Below are 17,648 nucleotides of genomic sequence, written 5' to 3' on the forward strand. Positions count from 1 at the left end.
TGTGTGTGTGTGTGTGTGTGTGTGTGTGTGTGTGTTCAGCCTCACTGTGTCTTGCTGGCCTCTAAGGAGAACTCGGCTCCTGTCAAACTGGGCGGCTTCGGCGTGGCGATTCAGCTGGGCGAGTCGGGGCTGGTGGCTGGAGGTACGTGTGTATTCACACCACAGCAGATCGTGTTTACAGGATGTGGAGACGAGCAGCCCTTTGCTCTGATTTGTTCTAAAGACTTGGGCCTCTTTGTCTCTCTGTGTGTCTGTAGGTCGGGTAGGGACCCCTCACTTCATGGCTCCTGAAGTGGTCAAGCGAGAGCCGTACGGGAAGCCGGTGGACGTCTGGGGTTGCGGGGTCATTCTCTTCATCCTGTTGAGCGGCTGTTTGCCTTTTTACGGCACCAAGGAGCGGCTGTTTGAAGCCATCGTGAAAGGAAAGTACAAGGTACTGTGTGATTGACGGAAGCACGTCACTCAATCAGACCTCAAGAACGCTAAAGTCACGTCAGGTGGCGTCTTTAATGTCAGAACCTTCCACTGGTATTTGGGCCAGAATGAGAAATCTGAGAAATTCCGCTGTCTTAAAAAGGCTAATTCTAATATACCTTTTGATCAAACACAACGTGTGTGTGTGTGTGTTTATTTATATATATATATATGTGTGTATATATATGTGTATATATATAATATGTATATATATATATAATATATATGTGTGTGTGTGTATATATATATATATATATGTATATGTAGAGCACTTGATCAGTCACTTCTGAGGCTCCACGTCAGTTTGGAGTCTGTCTGAAAGTGGATCTGCCTATGAACGCTACACACAGTCACATTCTTCCTCAGTATTTCTGTTTGCACTGCAAAATTTGTTTGCTATTACATAGTATTTTTGTCTTGTTTTCCAGTATAAGTATCTAAATAATTTGTAAATCAGGATACATTTACTTGAGAAGCAAAATTACTTCAGAAATCATTTTCTGAAGAATGTATCAAAATGAAGTTTGATATGAGTTTGAAATGAGCTTTTTTTTGTTTTGTTTTTTTAATTAAGAAAAAAATTCTGCCAATGGGGCAAGGAAAATAATCTTGTTTTCACTTTGAATTAAGATTATTTTTCTTAACCCATCGGCAAATATTTTTTCTCGTTTTAAGCTAAATGAACTAAATGTTGATACATTTTTCACAAAACAAGACGTAATATCTTAAGTCATTTTGATTCTTAAGTAAATGTACCTTGACTCAAGAATGTTTAGATATTTGAACTAGAAAATAATTTTTTGCAGTGTGTTGTCCACTGCAGATATCTAAAATAACTAAGATAGATTTACTTAATGCAAAATAACAGAAGATAAGAAGTCTTTTTATCTGAGAAATTGATTACAACAAAGTGGGGTTATGATTAAAACAACAAAAATAACTGCCAAATATTGTAAAATTTTTCTTATTAATAATAATTAAAAAAATATATAGATAAATAGATAAAGAGAGATTTTTTTTTTTTTTTTTTTTTTTTTTTTTTTAAAATACATTTATTTCTCTGACCCCACTAGCAGATAGTTCTTCTCATTTTATGCTGACTTCATTCTCACAGAATTTTTATTGTGTTTGTGCATCTCAATACATTAATCTTGTTTTAGTAGTGTTTAGATATTTGTAGTGGAAGAGCATCATTTTTGCAGTAAGATCACTAGTCGTCAGAACAGAGCTTTAGATCATTACAACATATGTTTGTTACAACAAAAAATCTTGCGTAATCTGGCTTGTGTTTGTTTATTTGCTGGTTTTTATTGTATTTGATATACTTTGTGTATAAAAATATACTACTACTACCACTCTGGATCATTACAAACCCGCACTCGTAACTGCAGCCGGGTGAAGGGGTGTCGCGTGGTCCGGTCCAGTCGTTTGTGTAGTTCAGTGTGCCGTTTGTTTGTCAGATGAACCCGCGGCAGTGGAGTCACATCTCTGAGAGCGCTAAAGACCTGGTGCGGCGTATGCTGATGCTGGACCCGGCCGAGAGAATCACCGTCTACGAGGCCCTCAACCACCCCTGGCTCAAGGTCACTTCCCTCCTGCTGCTATTGTCTTTAAAATGAACCTAATTGTCATTTCTTCTCCTGTACAAGTCATTTCCTGTTTGTGCATTCAAGCGTGGTGTCGGGTTTAGTTTGTGCGTGTCTCATGTTTGTGCAGGAGAGAGATCGCTACTCGTACAAGATCCACCTTCCCGAGACGGTGGAGCAGCTGAGGAAGTTCAACGCTCGGAGGAAACTGAAGGTATTTACTGTAATGGTGCAGTAATTCCTCATGTCACTCGACACGCCGAACCACACGTGCCCAGCGCTGCTCATTTTCACGGCATAATTTGATTTCTTTTCGGTCGTATTTTAGACATCTTAGTTGATTTAGTTTTAGTCTAGTTTTACACTAAAGACTAAATATCATCATAATTTTGTGAACTAAATGTACGTAAATTTACTCGACTAAAACCTAAGAGGTTTGTTAAATTACAATTGAGCACGCAACAACACAGACATACGGGTTTAACTGACATAAACTGAAATGAAATCAAACCACTTCTCATTAAAAAAAAAAAACAGGAACATGGTCTTATTTTCAGTGGTTATGTATGTGTTCTTTTTTCAGCAATTTGCATACAACAGTCTTCGTTCTTTGATTTACACTGCCCTCCAAAATTTAGGAATCGCCCTAGAAAAGTGTGGTTTTGGACAATATTGGCATGAATCCTTTATAATTTGTGATAATTATGCACTGATAAGGGACAACACAAACTACAAAAACATATTTTACAACATAAACCGTTTATACATAAAAAAACCTTACATTTTTGATTCATCAAAATATCCAGCATTACCAGCTATTACAGCAATCAATTAAAGTGTGCTGACCCAAAAACCTTTTAAAAACCTGGGCCAAGTTTAAAGCAGTAACCAGGCATCACAGCTGGCAAAGGGGCACGTCTGACTTTGACATGTATGTATTGCCATTATTATGTCGTCAAAATGAACATTATTATTGCTGGTCTTCAATGGTAATGTCAAGTTACTTTAATGTATTTGCACCAAAAAATGATACGGATTTATGCTGATATCATTCAAAACTTTGCCAGGGGTGTTTCCAAACTTTTGGAGGGAAGTGTATATAAGTAAAGTACATCCTTATTAAAGCTCTTGAAGTGACTCCGTAAGAAGCAGTGCGTGATTTTTCTCTTTCTCTTTTGATTTTTGATGAACGTGAATGGCACAGACGGCAGCAGGTTTATTAGGCCGCTGTCACTTTAAGACCGAATGCACGTATTAAATACACGTCGGATATTCTCCTAACCGTTTACGTTCATTTAAACAAATGTGTTTATCAAGTTACTCTTGTTATGTAGTCACCGTTTTTTAAATTTTTTTTTATTTACCTGTTGTTGATGAAAATGAACAAAATGAACACTGCTGCCCAATGTTTAATGACATTTGCAAACATTCAGCTTTTAGTGAGCAGTGCGGTCTCAGTCTGCTAATCAATCTGAGCTGTTTTTCAGATCCATGAAAAATAGACCATAAAGCACCGCTTCCACCTTTCCCCTCAGTCACCGTGTGTATAAAATGTGAATTTCTGTAATATTTGATCTCCGTATCCAGTGGTCAGAAGTGACCGATGTGAATCGATTGATCAGATGTTGAGCTGGAGCAGCGGCGTTACACGGATCAAACCCTGCAGCAGTTTTAGGTTAGCGAGAGTAAAGTTCTCATTGACAGAGAGACGCTCGCCACATGAAAGCAGGGGATGTTTTTTTTCTGGTACGTCAGGTACGTGACAGTTGGAGCCCAGAGGAATAGAGAGGCGCGAGGAGCTTTGAAGAGCCTGTGTAAAGGTGAAGACGTGTGGTTTGATGATCTAATATGATTGTAAGATCTCTGGAGTGCAAATGTCAAACGTCTGCGGTTCTTCAGAGTGATTAAATGAAAATGTCCTGTATGAATCTGACGCTGTAATGATGGAAACAGAGATGAGTTTGTGCGTGTGTGTGTGTGTGATTCACAGGGCGCCGTCCTCGCTGCCGTCTCAAGTCACAAGTTCAACTCGTTTTACGGCGACCCTCCCGAAGACCTTCACGATTTCTCAGACGACCCCACGTCTTCAGGTACGTCCCCCGCATGAGAAACGACCTCGTGGAGCTCTGAGTCCAGTCATTTCTGGATTTCAGCTGCTTTATCAGTCACTCTGAGAGTCTAGTGAAGTTTGAAGAGCTTCACGGTGACCTTGAGATCTCGAACCTGGCGTGAGCAGTGCAGTGCTGCGCAGAGAGAACAGTTCACATGCTGAACGCCATCGACAGCCTGCACAGTTATCAAAAATGGAGCAAACGAATGAGTTGCCCGTGGGTTCTGTGGAGATCAGTCAGAATTCGGATGTGGTTTCATTTCATGATGCACCTTCAAACTCTGCAGAAGAAACGGGGCTTCCAGCTCCTTCAGCAGCTAAATGAATCAATCGTATTTAAGGCCATAAGTCTTCAGTGGTCTTGATTTTTCATTTAAGAGGTGTTAAATTTGGGGATGGAGTTTTCACAATACAGATTTGTGATTCTCTCAGCTAAAACAGTAAAACATAAAAATAAGAGTCCCAGTGTATTTTGGGCTTGTTTAAGATTAAAAGTCAAGTCATCTTTATTTATACAGAGCTTTATTCAGTACAGGGTTTTTTAATGTACACACTGCTGCTCATCAGTTTGGGATCAGTAAGATTTTTAATGGTTTTTCAAGACGTGTTAATTTGATCAAAAATACAGAAGGAATTTAATATTGTGAAGTAAAACGATGTTTTTCTATATTAATATGCAATAAAGTTGAATTTATATCTGTAATTAAAGCTGAATTTTCAGCATCATTACTCCAGTCTTCAGTGTCACATGATCCTTCAGAAATCATTCTAATATGCTGATTTATTATCAGTGTTGAGAACAGTTGTGCTGCTTAATATTATTTTGGAACCTGGGATTCTTTGCTCAGTAACAGGTTAAAAGAACAGCATTTATTTAAAATAGAAAGGTTTTCTAACAATGTACACTACTGTTCAAACGTTTGAGGTCAGCACATTTTTATTCTTCCTTTTTTTGAAAGAAATTAATACTTTTATTCACCAAGGATGTGTTACATTAATAAAAAGTGATACACAGTGATTTGCACTGCTAGAAAAGATTTATATTTTGAATAAATGCTGCTCTTTTTAACCTTTTATTGATCAAAGAAACCTGAAAAAAAGAATCACAGGTTCCAAAAAAAAGATTTGGCAGCACAGCTGTTTCCAGCATTCTATATTCTATTTCTGAAGGATCATGTGACACTTACAACTGCAGTAACAGCTGATGAAAATTCAGCTTTGCATCACAAGAATAAATGACATCTTAAAATATATTAAAATAAAAACCATTGTTTTATGTTGTACTGACATTTTATAATATTACTGTCTTAGCCTTGACGAGCACAGGAGTCTTCTTTAAAAAACATTACAAACCTTTGACCGCCAGTGTATGTAAATATTGGATAAAGCACATCTTAGTATTGAGTATTTAAACTTGCGTTAGTTGCATTAAATTATTTTGATACTGTGTGGGTTTGTTGTGTAACTGCATTCAGCTCTTAAAAAGGTCTTAAATTCGATTTTTAGTTTCAGGTCTCGTCCATCACTTCCGGCAGTCGAGATCTGTTCGAGCCTAACTTTCACTGGAGTGTTTTTAGAGTCGTAGGAAGTAGAAAGTGCCGCTCTCATCTGTTCTTACAGATGTGTCTTCTGGTTCTGCTAACGTGAAGATGAATTTTGCAGCCCCATCAGCAGGTCCGACGGAGAGGAAGTTTCTGGTCTTGTATTGAGAAACAGCTGCTACTTCTCTGTGGCAAAATTAAACTTGTGTTTCCTGTAACTGTGCGGTGGTGCCGTCATCCTACGCTCTCTACTTTCTAACTCTGTAGCGGTCGGAGAAATGGCGAACTCGACGGCAAACCGTGTTTTTATAAAACCGCGCTGACATCATTGAGCTGCACTGGCAGTGACTTGATGCCATCTGAGCTCATCTGTCATAATGAATGTCTTAATGTGTAAAACATTCAGTCATCAGACTCATGTCACCAGTTCAGTTAATACAGAGAAATATTGATCAAGAAATATCATCTGGTTTGTCCAAAACGGACTGAAATTCTGCTCACGAAGCATAAGGTTGGAGCGCTCGCTCACTGCACACTGCTTCAGAATTACAGCGAGTGAAACTCTGTGCATTAAAAACAAAACATTAGTACGCTGCATCAACACATTGCACTTCATGTTTTATTTGTTTCAGTTATTACGATTGTTAACTCCGATTTATGTAGAAATACCAGATGTGGTCAGATGTGTTTAGGCATGCTGGAGGGTCGTGTAGGGTGCGTTGCGTTGTGGGATACAGTGTCTGATGCAGTGTGCTCTGAGTACTGTAGTAGGGTGTAGTGTGCACATGCTGTATACTGCAGAATGCTAGTATGCTAATAGTGTGTTCTGGTTCTGTGTTTGTGTCTCTTTCAATAATCTCACTGTGTTGTTGTTTCTAATGCTGCCTGTACTTTAGGATTGCTTGCTGCAGAAAGTAGGTATCCCACGTAGCCACTGCTTGCCATGCAAACAACTTCATCGTCTGTCGTCCTGCATGTTCCTCAGCACATCCGCCCATCACTGAAACACTCGATCAAACACGACTCAAACAATCAGAAAGCACGACTCCTCTCATTTCCCGCACTAACGCGAATGATGTCTGTGTGTCGTATGATCTGTGATGTTCATCTCCATGTGTTGGGTTTCTGGAGGTTCTCAGGGGCTTCCGTGACGTGTCTGATTATTCATGCATGTGCACAAGTTTTGGTGGGTGAGCTGCTGTTGGTGTTGCTGATGTGTGTGTGTGTGTGTGTGTTTAGGGGCCGTGTCTCAGGTTCTGGACAGTCTGGAGGAGATCCACGCGCTGACCGACTGCAGTGAGAAAGATCTGGACTTTCTGCACAGCGTCTTCCAGGACCAACATCTGCACACACTGCTGGATGTGAGTAAACACACACACACACACACACACACACACACTCTCTGTTGCATTTGTGGTTCACAGGAGTCTCAATAGGTGTAATGGTTTGTAATGGTTTCTATCCCCTAACATTAACCCTACACCTAAACATAACCTTCACACAAAACTACAGGCATGTTCAGATTTTCAAACATAGTTTAGTAAGGTTTTTAAGCCATTTGGTTTATGGGGACACAGGAAGTGTCAACCTCTTAAACCACTTACTCAATCACCCATACAATCTCTCTCTCACACACACACACACACACACACACACACACAATTTGCTCCAGTGGAGCTTGATTTGTGTGACTGTCAATGGCAAACAAAAGAAAGCACTTCTGTGTGTTTGACAGATTGATGATAATGTTGTTACTAACGACATTTATATAAACCCATTAAATCTTTACAATGAAGAGTAGAAATCACACAACAGAACAACATCGGCGCACTTTCATGAGCTCTTCCAGCATCTGTGAAGCATCAGTCTGTTCAGTTACGGTAAGTTTGATCGTCAGCGGCGTCTGTTTCAGGCTGACATGGATGTTGTGAGAGTGACGCGCTCTACCCACTGTCTAGACACCAGTCAAATGTGTCGTCTGTAAAACTCCTGCTGAACAGCCGACGACTTCCCTTTATTTTCCAACTTTCATCATCATCATCATCATCATCATCATCACACACACACCTGTAAAAACCCTGCAGGTTTCCAGGTTGACAGTGATGAGCTGCATCTGTGTTTCTGTACTGTGTGTTTGTGTGTTGATTGTGACCGCAGCACGACACGATCCACTGCTGTTAAAGTTCATCATGGTGCTGATCTCAGCAAGAATGTGTGTGTGTGTGTGTGCACATAAATGTCAGGAAAAACAAGCAAAATCAGGCACATCGTGTTCGTTCTCATAACATTTCTTTCCACTATTTAAGGCTTAAAAACAGGATTCCTACAGGGTTTGGAAAAGTATGGGAAAAAAAGAAAGCAGAGTATGGAAAAATATTTGTTTTCCAGACTTTTGCTACTATTTAGGTTTTATAAAAGAAAATAAAGAATTTAATGAAAATAAATTTATTGTACAAGAAGCGAGATTTCATGGCGGCTGTTTAGTGATTCTTTAGTGATTGTCAAATATGCATTTTTTTTTTTTTTTGATTACGTAAAATGCAGGTTATAAGCATTTTGAGTTTCTTCTCACAATATTCTTAGCACCGTATTACATAGCCTCAAGGCCCCTTCGCACTGATCCATTTATGCTGTTGTGCCATCAGCCCATTTCGTGGTATGGTTTCTTGGCCTCCACAAATTATGCGTTAAAGAAACCTATGGCCTTAAAATATGGCCTACTGCCTTAATGAAAGCCAAATTTTAAACACTTTTTACAGTACCGGTCTTTTATAGATCCTTGGTTAATTTTGTCATCAGCCCATTTTGTGTCATGGTTTCTCCTCTGACACAGAAGATGTGTTAAATTGAACATTATGCCTTGATATTAGAGGTACAATATGAAGAAGAGCCAAATTTTGAGCAAGCACATTTCTGTTAATTCCTTTGCATCCATGCTCTTTTTTTTTTTATTTATAGTGATGCAGAAAACACATCCAAAAAGTTTTTCGAGAGCACAAAAAGTTTCTTGTGTGCATGTAAAAGTCTGTTTTTTTTATTATTTATTTATTTATTTTTTTAAATATATATTTCTAGTTTAGGAGACAAAACAAACATCTGTTAGTGAGGAATGAGAACTTGTTTTCCATTTAAATGTAATTTTTCTGACTCCACTGGCAGGTATTTGTTTTTGTTTTGATGATAAACTTTTGATCTGTTTCTCAGAAAACAAGGCCTCTTATTCAGCTCATCACTAGTGTCAAGTTAATGTTTTTAGAATCTTCAGACAGACATACTCATGTCGGTTGATGTCAGCACGAACGTGTGTGTGTGTCGTCACCTTTATTTGTAAAGCACTTTTAACAATACAGATATTTTCTGATAAATTCAGTTGATTACTGGTTCAGTGACGTCATCGTCCAGATCAGTTCAGTTCAAATAGTGTCAGTGCAATCAAGTCCCCAACTGAGCAATCCGTCTCTGGGCTCGCTATGTATGTGCACATGCGTGTTTACGGGGCGAATGTTGTTTGTTTTGAAGAGTGACACCGATCAACAACACAAACTGTGGGAAAATGTTTGATTAAGAGCATCTGTTCAAATGTAGTTCATTCTGTGAGAGAGATTGCCTGATATAAACATACGAGTGTGTTTCTAGATCATGAGATACATGCGTTCAGCTGATGGTTTCACTGATGAATTGATCTGTGTGTGTGTTTCAGCTGTACGATAAGATTAACACCCGCTCGTCGCCCCAGATCAGGAATCCGCCCAGCGACGCCGTCCAGCGAGCCAAAGAGGTGCGTAACGCCGCACGCTCGCCGTCTCCTCTCTTTGACTGCACGTGCTCCTCTAACGCAGGAGTCTTCGACCTCTTTCAGCTCCGGGAGCGTCTGACGGACACGCGCGCGCGCCAGGGACCCGTCACACACTGTATGCGGCTGAGCGTGGCCTGTAATAACACACGCGTGCTGCCAGATTCATGTTCACATGCTTCATATCTAGCAGAATAAACCCTCATGTTCTGTGCTTAGGGAGACTCCATCAGAGCGCTGAGATCACTGACGGACATCTGAACGTCTGCCTTCGAGCGTCCTAGCGTCTGTTATTAATTCATAATCAGTTGAAGTTAAATGGATCAGAATATGAGGGTTCATCATGTAACACTCAGTTGGTTTTATTTAATAATACTTGAGCTTCCTAAATACATTAACATAATTTCTAATATTATAATTGTGCATGCGTCTATTTCTCCGCTGTAAACCGCGTTTCTCCGCAGGTGTTGGAGACGATCTCCTGTTATCCTGAGAACATGGAGGCAAAAGAGCTGAAGAGAATTCTGACACAGCCGCATTTCATGGTGAGTGAAGCAGTCGGACGCATCGCTTTGTTCGAGCTCAGATGAAAACCACAAAAACTGTTTCGGGTTGACTCATTCAGATGCATTCCGTGCACAAAGTGTCAGCGACATGAGCCTCCTCCAGATATGGACGTTTATAAAAAAAAATTAAACAGATGCTTAGGAAAGAATGTCCAGGTCATATCTCACCTCAAAACCAGTAATATATTTTAATTGATCATAATCAAACCTACTTATGACTGTTTATTATTGTCACATTATTTCATGACAATAAAATGTTCCACCCGTGAGTCCAGGGAACAAGTCTTAATGTGGCTTTAAAATGGTCTTAATTCATTCTTTAGTCTTTCATTCATAAAGTCATGCCATCAGATGTTGCATGCATTGCTAAAAATAATACAATCCTCAGTATTCTTGTCTTGTTTTCCAGTAAAAATATCTAAACATCCTTAAATGAAGTTAAATTTACTGGACATGCAAAATCAAGAGATGAAATCTTTTATGAGTTTGTTTAAAACTAGAACAAATATCTGTTAATGGGCAGGGTTCCCACGGGTCCTTGAATTCCTTGAAAGTTTTTGAATCTAAAAAAAAATTTAAGGCCTTGGAAAGTTTGTGAAAATAAACCTACATGGATACGGGTCCTTGAAACTGCTTGAATTACATATTCTCTCCGGCCTAACCTTTTTTTTTTTAAATAAAATTCATGCGAAAGTTAATATAAGATCGTTTTAGAATACAGTATAGGACATACTGAATATTCTTCAGTTTTATGCAAAACAGAAATTCGACAAATAGAATATCAGATCTCTGTCATATGGCCAAAGTAAATGCACAAAAAAAAAACTTCTTGCGTAATTGTGTTTGACGCATGAACACTGTGACAGTGTGTCTTACAAAGTAACACGACGTAACTTTGTTCTCACCACATTCAGTCCTTGAATTTGAGGGTGTTGGACCTGGAAAGTCCATGAATGGTCCTTGAATTTGAAGTTAACCAAGGTGTGGGAACCCTGAATGGGGAATGAAAACTTGAATTAAATAGATTTTTCTAAACCCTTTGGCAGACATTTATTCTTGTTTTGATCATAAACTTTATTTTGATTAATTTCTCATAAAAAAACAAAAAACAAAAAACATTTGTGTATTTTTCTTATATATTTGTGAGCTATTTAAGCATCAAGCTGTATATTTGATGAAATAGTTAAAGTTATTAACTGAGAAGTTCTTTCAAATGCTGAAGTGTCAACTCATTGTGTTTCCATTTATATTTATAGAACACATTGACAATGTCTTTTCTTCAATTTCTACATTATATTTTATTTTTAAAAAAGGTATGTACTTTTATAAAAACCTGCAGAAACCCCTATAATTTAAAATCAGAACAACATATTCTAGCATGATATATTCTTTTTCCGCTATTAACTGTAGATCGTTTTGTCTGCATTACAGTAATGAGAATGTTTGGGTTGAAATTATTTAATTGTCATGAAAATAATGTCACACTGGAAAAAAAAAACCCTCCTAATGGTCCTATAATTGGGCTTCACTTTCTTTATGCTAAATATAGTTTCATGTCTCTCACTTTTGATTTTGGTGCGAAATATTGACGTTGGTCTTTTCATGTCAAGCCACTTAAACTCTAAATGAAACGAGCAGCTGCTTCAACAGCCGGCCGAGCTTTAATGCAGCCGGGCTGATCAGGATGAGGGCGTTTCCACGGAGACACAGGTCACTGAGGGAGACAGGATGAGCCGCGGCAGCAGGTGTGGGTGTGTGTGTGTGTGTGTGTGTGTGTGTGTGTGTGTGTGTGTGGAGGGTGGCGTTATAGAGCAGACGTCAGATTGAGGAAAACACTGCAGAGAGACGTGAGCAGAGAAAGTGTTAAAAGAGGGAAGATCCGCGGCTCGTCCGATTTGCTCATGGAGTTTTACACACACGCTGTGAACACGGACACACAGTACCTGCTCTGGAAAACGCAGGTGAGGAATTCTGGGATAGCAGCTGCTTCTTGGCGTACTTGATTTATGTTGAAGAGATTTGAGTGTGATCCTGCTGTAAAGTGTGTTTAGGAGAGAGATCTGATACACACCTTCACATGACAATTACCTGCTTTAATAACAAACTAACATGATAATTAAGCAATGATCAGTCTATATTGTTCACTTTTACAGTTTTTGAGGATGATTCTTTATAAACACTGTATTTGTTGTACTTCATTATATATCACTACTTTTTTCTGCTGATTCCCATCATAGTCCAGACGGGAGAATGTGTTTATAATATTTGATATTACAATAATGTTTGTTAGCATTAGTTAATTCATGAGCTAACGATGAATGAGACTTCTACAGCATGCACTAATGCAGATTAATGTGAATTAATCAATACAGGATTGTTCGTTCATGTTTGTTTTTACTGCAAAAACTTTTGCAAATTTAAAATGTTAAAATTTAGTGTAAAAAATTTTTTTAGATTTTACCTACACAAAGTAAACAATGTGAAATTTCAACAGTTAGAAAGGAATTTAGTTTCTTTTGAAGCTGTTTAGTTTCTGCATTGCCGCTTCAAATGGTTATTGCGAATCTGAAGTGTTAGAAGTGTTTCTCTGCCGTGTGGTTTTGTTTTCTGCTCAGATGTGAGATGATCCTGTTATCACCGTAGTGACCAAATAAAGAAATGGTCACACTATCACACTTTACACACACACACACCTAACAAGTGAAAAACCGCAGATGTGGAGAGTGTAATGGATTTTTATGCACACACTTGATGCATGAACTCTGTGTCGTGTTCCTGTCGCAGTTGTGGCTGTTTGTGAATTTGTTTTCTTTTTTAACGATTGGGGTTTGTGCTGACGCCGTCGGTGCGGATGTGATGTGATCCACACAGATGCTGATGGACGCTTTAGTTCAGAGATGAGTGTTTGACGCTGCAGATGCTGACTGTGCTGTTTCTGTCGCAGGCGCTGCTGCAGACGCACGATGTTGTGGCTCATGAGGTTTACAGTGACGAGGCCCTGCGAGTGACGCCTCCGCCCACGTCCCCGTATCTAAACGGAGACTCGCCCGAGAGCGTCAACGGAGACATGGACCTGGAGAACGTCACGCGTGTGCGCCTGGTGCAGTTCCAGAAGAACACGGACGAGCCCATGGTACCGAATCACACACGCTCGTGTTATTGCGACCGGTGTCAGATATTCTAAAATAAGCTCTTGTTTATAACAGACTCTAACAGAATGATGTGACCAGTAACACTACACTATATCGCTTTCCATGATCAGGCCCAATATAGACTTAAAACAAAAAGCCAGTTTGCTCTGGAGCTCAAACTAAATGTTTTATGAGCTGTTTTATTTTGCAATGATTTCATGTGAGCATTGCAACCCTTTTATTTTTAAAAAAAAACAAAAAAACAACAACAAAAAAAGTGGTCTTGTGAGAGATAAAAAAAAAAAAAATTCACATAAAAAATATGTATAAAAGCAAATGCATACATTGTGAAAAATGAATTTATTGCCTTCTAGCAATAAACTCATCTGCGTGTCACAGTGTGATTAAATTTTCCATTGGTTATAGGGTGGAAGATTGTGTGTTAATGGTGTTGCATGCAAAGTGTGCAATAAAACAGTCAATTATATCAGTTCAGACTGACACAACTATTACTCTCAAGTTGAGTCACATTTAATTCTGTCAGGCTTTATACACTACAGATCGTTTCAAAGCAGCTTCACAGAAGTAAACAACAAAGTTACAGAATCTGGTGCAAACTTCTTCAAATGTGAGACAATTCCTAATTTTCTGTAAAAACATATTCAGACCTTCTGTTTAGTTCAGATCAAGAGCTGTAAAGTTCATCAAGTATAAAACGGTTTCAATTCTGTGATGAGCAGCTCCACTGTAGACCGTAGCGATTCAGATCAGTTCAGTTCAATCACTGTGAAGTTCATCAGTTATGAAGGTTAAATTCAGCAGGATTTCACAGTATTTTTGTGTGACTTTAACTCTTGGATTCAGTCGGGACGTCTGACGCGAGACGCTGAAACCCCCACGTGAGGGACGTTTGTGATGCTGGTGCGATAGACCGTGGGAGCGAAATGAAGCGCTGCGGGTGGATGGGTGCTGACATAATGGGTGTGATTGTGTGTTGACAGGGCATCACTCTGAAGATGAACGATCTGAACCACTGCATCGTGGCCAGAATCATGCACGGCGGGATGATCCACAGACAGGGTACGGCTGATGCTAACGTGACCGACGTGAACTCTGTTTGTCGTGCGTGTGTGTGTGTGCGTGTGTGTGCGTGTGCGTGCTCATGTACGATGTCGTTTCTCAGGGACGCTGCACGTCGGAGACGAGATTCGCGAAATCAACGGTATCAGTGTCGCCAATCAGACGGTGGAGCAGCTGCAGAAGATGCTGGTGTGTGTGAGAGTGAAAGCAGAACAAAACAACACTAGTAAAACAAACACTCTGAGTCACTGGTTACCAGTGGTAACTATCTCAGTAAACCAAACAGACTAATAATTTTCCTCTAGTCCTCCTCTCCCCACTATAAACCTGGTTAACTAGTTATCATAATGTATTTAATCAATAGCCCCTTTCTCACAGTATGATTTTACTGGTAAACACAGAAATATGCTGTTCACACAGGCAATGGCGTTTTGACTTTTTAACAGTGAGAGACCAGTCACACCACAGTTCACAACAGCACCAAAAGGCTGGTAAATTCTGTGATATCAGCAGAAGCGCTTCAGTTTCACTATCTGTCCAACAAAGTGTCAGTGACAAGCATAAGGGGATGATCAAACAGAACACTGTTTTGCTCTTAAACCCGAGAAGCGCATAATAGTGTCTCCAACTGCAGCGCTGATGAATGGAAAAGAAGGCCGGGTCTCGAGCGCAAAGCTCCACTACTTGAAAAAGATTCGAGACGAGTCGCAACAGGGAAAGATGTCCGTCAAGCGCATAATTTATATAGAGAAACTAATTTTAAAAAGTAGTGGAGCTTTGGAAACTGCTCAGAGTAATCGTGTCATCTCTATAAGAACGCTACGATTGGCCAACGTGGACCAAAGCAGACTTTATTCATCAGCGCGTTCTGTGTGCTCATACCAGTAATCCTCATTCCACGTTCACACACACACCATCATTCTGGCAATTTACTGGTAATGTTACAACCACCCTTACTGGTATATTTGAAAAGGTTCTATTCACACATGATCTCTTAACGGTAATTTACCGGTAATTACCAGGATGTGTGAAAGGGGGTAAAGACAACAACATGTCAACAGAACAGACATTATCTAGTCTAGTCTAGTCCCAGAATGAAATGCATGACTGGGCTGTTTTAACTGAAAGGATCTTGAACTGGCATTTCTTAAAATATGTCAGTGCCATATTTTTGTCTCAAGATGCACACCAGTAATGTTTTTTTTTTTTTTTTCCTAAGGAACATTTATAAAAACTATTTAAATGTCCTAAATGAAATACAGCCCAATCCTGTCTGTGAATCCAGGCCTATAACATTCAGTATGTTGATTTAATGTTGAAAGCACAGGTGAGACACACACATTTGCTCCACTTTCTAAATGAGGACATTACATGGACTTCCTTTTTATATATACGGCTAGTTATAAATACTTTAATCGCACACTGACCCTGACAGAAAACGGTTGCATTGTTACAGTAAAAAAAATTATTATTTTTTTTTACAAACAAGCACGTCCCCAATATGAGGTTTTGTCAGGTTCAGTTCACTTCTAGGTACAAATTTGTCCCCCAAATACATTTCTGATTCTGCACTTTTGGTTGATGTGTTTGCATCAGCAGTCAGTTTTAGTCACGTGTCTGTGTTTTGTTTTCTAACAGCGGGAGATGCGAGGCAGCATCACCTTCAAAATCGTGCCCAGTTACCGCAGTCAGTCTCTGTCCTGTGATGTGAGTGATTCGGTCAGAGCGCCACACGCTGGTCACTCGTGGAATATCAACACTACATGTACACATCACACCACACCAGCGTCTCTGACTCTGTTTTACTCTGGCGTTTCAGAAAGATTCCCCCGATCTGTCCAGACAGTCTCCTGCGAACGGCCACTCCAGCGTCACCAGCTCCATCTTAGTAAGACTCGGAATGAACCACAGCACACGCTCACTAATGCATTATGGGTTCAGATGAAGATTTTGGCCTTTTCTTGCAATACTCTGGACAGTAAACATTATTGTGACATTGATGTGTTTTAACAGTTTGAGCCCATCAGCTTTTTCAAAACAGAACATTTATGTCTGAAACTAATAGTTAATTTAGTAACGGAATGATTTCTAAAGGTAATAACTTGTCTGTGCAGGATCTGCCGTCCACTATCCAGCCCAAAGGAAGACAGGTGAGAGTCCGTGTTGCCGTCACACCTGTGTCTGTCTGTGTGTCTCCGCTGCTCCACCTGAAGATCTCTTCACACCGAGAAGCACGCGTGACACTGTGTGGCTTTCCAATTTTAATCTTCCTTTTTTTCATTCTGAGAAAAGTTCACGTACCTGAACGAAAGCGATCGGTCTCTCGCTTCCTTAAATCTAAAAACCAGGCTAGAGATCTTGCTCGGGAGATTTTTTTGTAGCTGATGGATGAAACCATCAACATGTGAAGTTTTGAATGCATATTTATGTTTGAAAGAGAAGTCTGTGTTGGGTGTGAATAGGCCTTTAAAGCCCATCCCGTCACCCTACTGCTTGATAATGCGATTCCTGCACCGTCCTGCCATTTCCCGTCCACGTCTGTTCTACTGCATGATGTGTGTGTGTGTGTGTGTGTGTGTGATGCTTTCAAACCCTCAGATCTCCAGACCTGCAGTCAAGGATAAAATGTCTCGGAAGGTGAGTTTCTCAGATCCAGTAGAGCCGTTGAGCCGGGTTCATTTCCCATCAGGCTTTGCTTCTCTAGTTGGTGCTTATAGACTCCCAGCATCCCATAGTGGTGGTACATGACACTAACCCACCTGCCAATCACGTCTGTGTCCGTCCTAGTAGTGTGATTGGCCCCCCCCCCGCACAGCCGACTGGCCTCTTAGACACGCCCATGCTGTCCGTCAGTGGGGTTTGCTCACATCTGATTGGTTGACACTGTGTGTGTGTGTGTGTGTGTAAGTTATACGCAGTTACATTATAACTAGGGCTGTCAGTTCCATCTGTGAATTTAATTCAGTTACATAAAATGACAAAATGTGAAACAACGCAGATCTGAATTGAACAGTTTTAACTGGATATCAATCAGATTTCAGTCGTTGGATGGCCCTAGTTATAAGCTTTACTAGATTAAGTGATGAGTGGACGGTTGTCACGTCGTTTTTTTTCTAACCCTCACCCGTGTGTTTCTGCAGATTTACGTTCGAGCGCAGTTCGAGTACGATCCCGCTAAAGACGACCTGATTCCCTGTAAAGAGGCCGGCATCCGTTTCCGGGTGGGCGACATCATTCAGATCATCAGTAAGGACGATCATAACTGGTGGCAGGGCAAACTGGAGAACACCAAGAACGGCACGGCGGGCCTCATTCCCTCGCCGGAGCTGCAGGAGTGGTGAGAACGCGGATCACAGCTGGACTCGTG

At 40.1% G+C, this 17,648-nt stretch overlaps 1 protein-coding gene across 10 annotated transcripts in view; it reads left to right on the forward strand.

The window, feature by feature from the left end:
• Positions 1-17,648, forward strand: part of caskb (calcium/calmodulin-dependent serine protein kinase b) — a 37,987-nt gene that overhangs the window by 14,085 nt on the left and 6,254 nt on the right. For 2 of the 10 annotated variants that reach the window (XM_051112552.1, XM_051112554.1), the window contains exons 6-22: positions 40-142; positions 258-433; positions 1,935-2,057; positions 2,191-2,274; positions 4,051-4,150; positions 6,608-6,625; positions 6,951-7,072; positions 9,412-9,489; positions 9,969-10,049; positions 13,015-13,203; positions 14,203-14,281; positions 14,385-14,470; positions 15,920-16,000; positions 16,101-16,169; positions 16,396-16,431; positions 16,880-16,918; positions 17,422-17,618. In XM_051112552.1, the coding sequence (XP_050968509.1) occupies positions 40-142; positions 258-433; positions 1,935-2,057; positions 2,191-2,274; positions 4,051-4,150; positions 6,608-6,625; positions 6,951-7,072; positions 9,412-9,489; positions 9,969-10,049; positions 13,015-13,203; positions 14,203-14,281; positions 14,385-14,470; positions 15,920-16,000; positions 16,101-16,169; positions 16,396-16,431; positions 16,880-16,918; positions 17,422-17,618 (1,661 nt within the window). The remainder of the gene's footprint in view (positions 1-39; positions 143-257; positions 434-1,934; positions 2,058-2,190; positions 2,275-4,050; positions 4,151-6,607; positions 6,626-6,950; positions 7,073-9,411; positions 9,490-9,968; positions 10,050-13,014; positions 13,204-14,202; positions 14,282-14,384; positions 14,471-15,919; positions 16,001-16,100; positions 16,170-16,395; positions 16,432-16,879; positions 16,919-17,421; positions 17,619-17,648) is intronic. The other 8 variants (XM_051112560.1, XM_051112557.1, XM_051112561.1 and 5 more) reach the window with 6 other exon arrangements.

This window comes from Labeo rohita, chromosome 6 (genome assembly GCF_022985175.1).
Source record: "Labeo rohita strain BAU-BD-2019 chromosome 6, IGBB_LRoh.1.0, whole genome shotgun sequence".
NCBI lineage: Eukaryota > Metazoa > Chordata > Actinopteri > Cypriniformes > Cyprinidae > Labeo > Labeo rohita.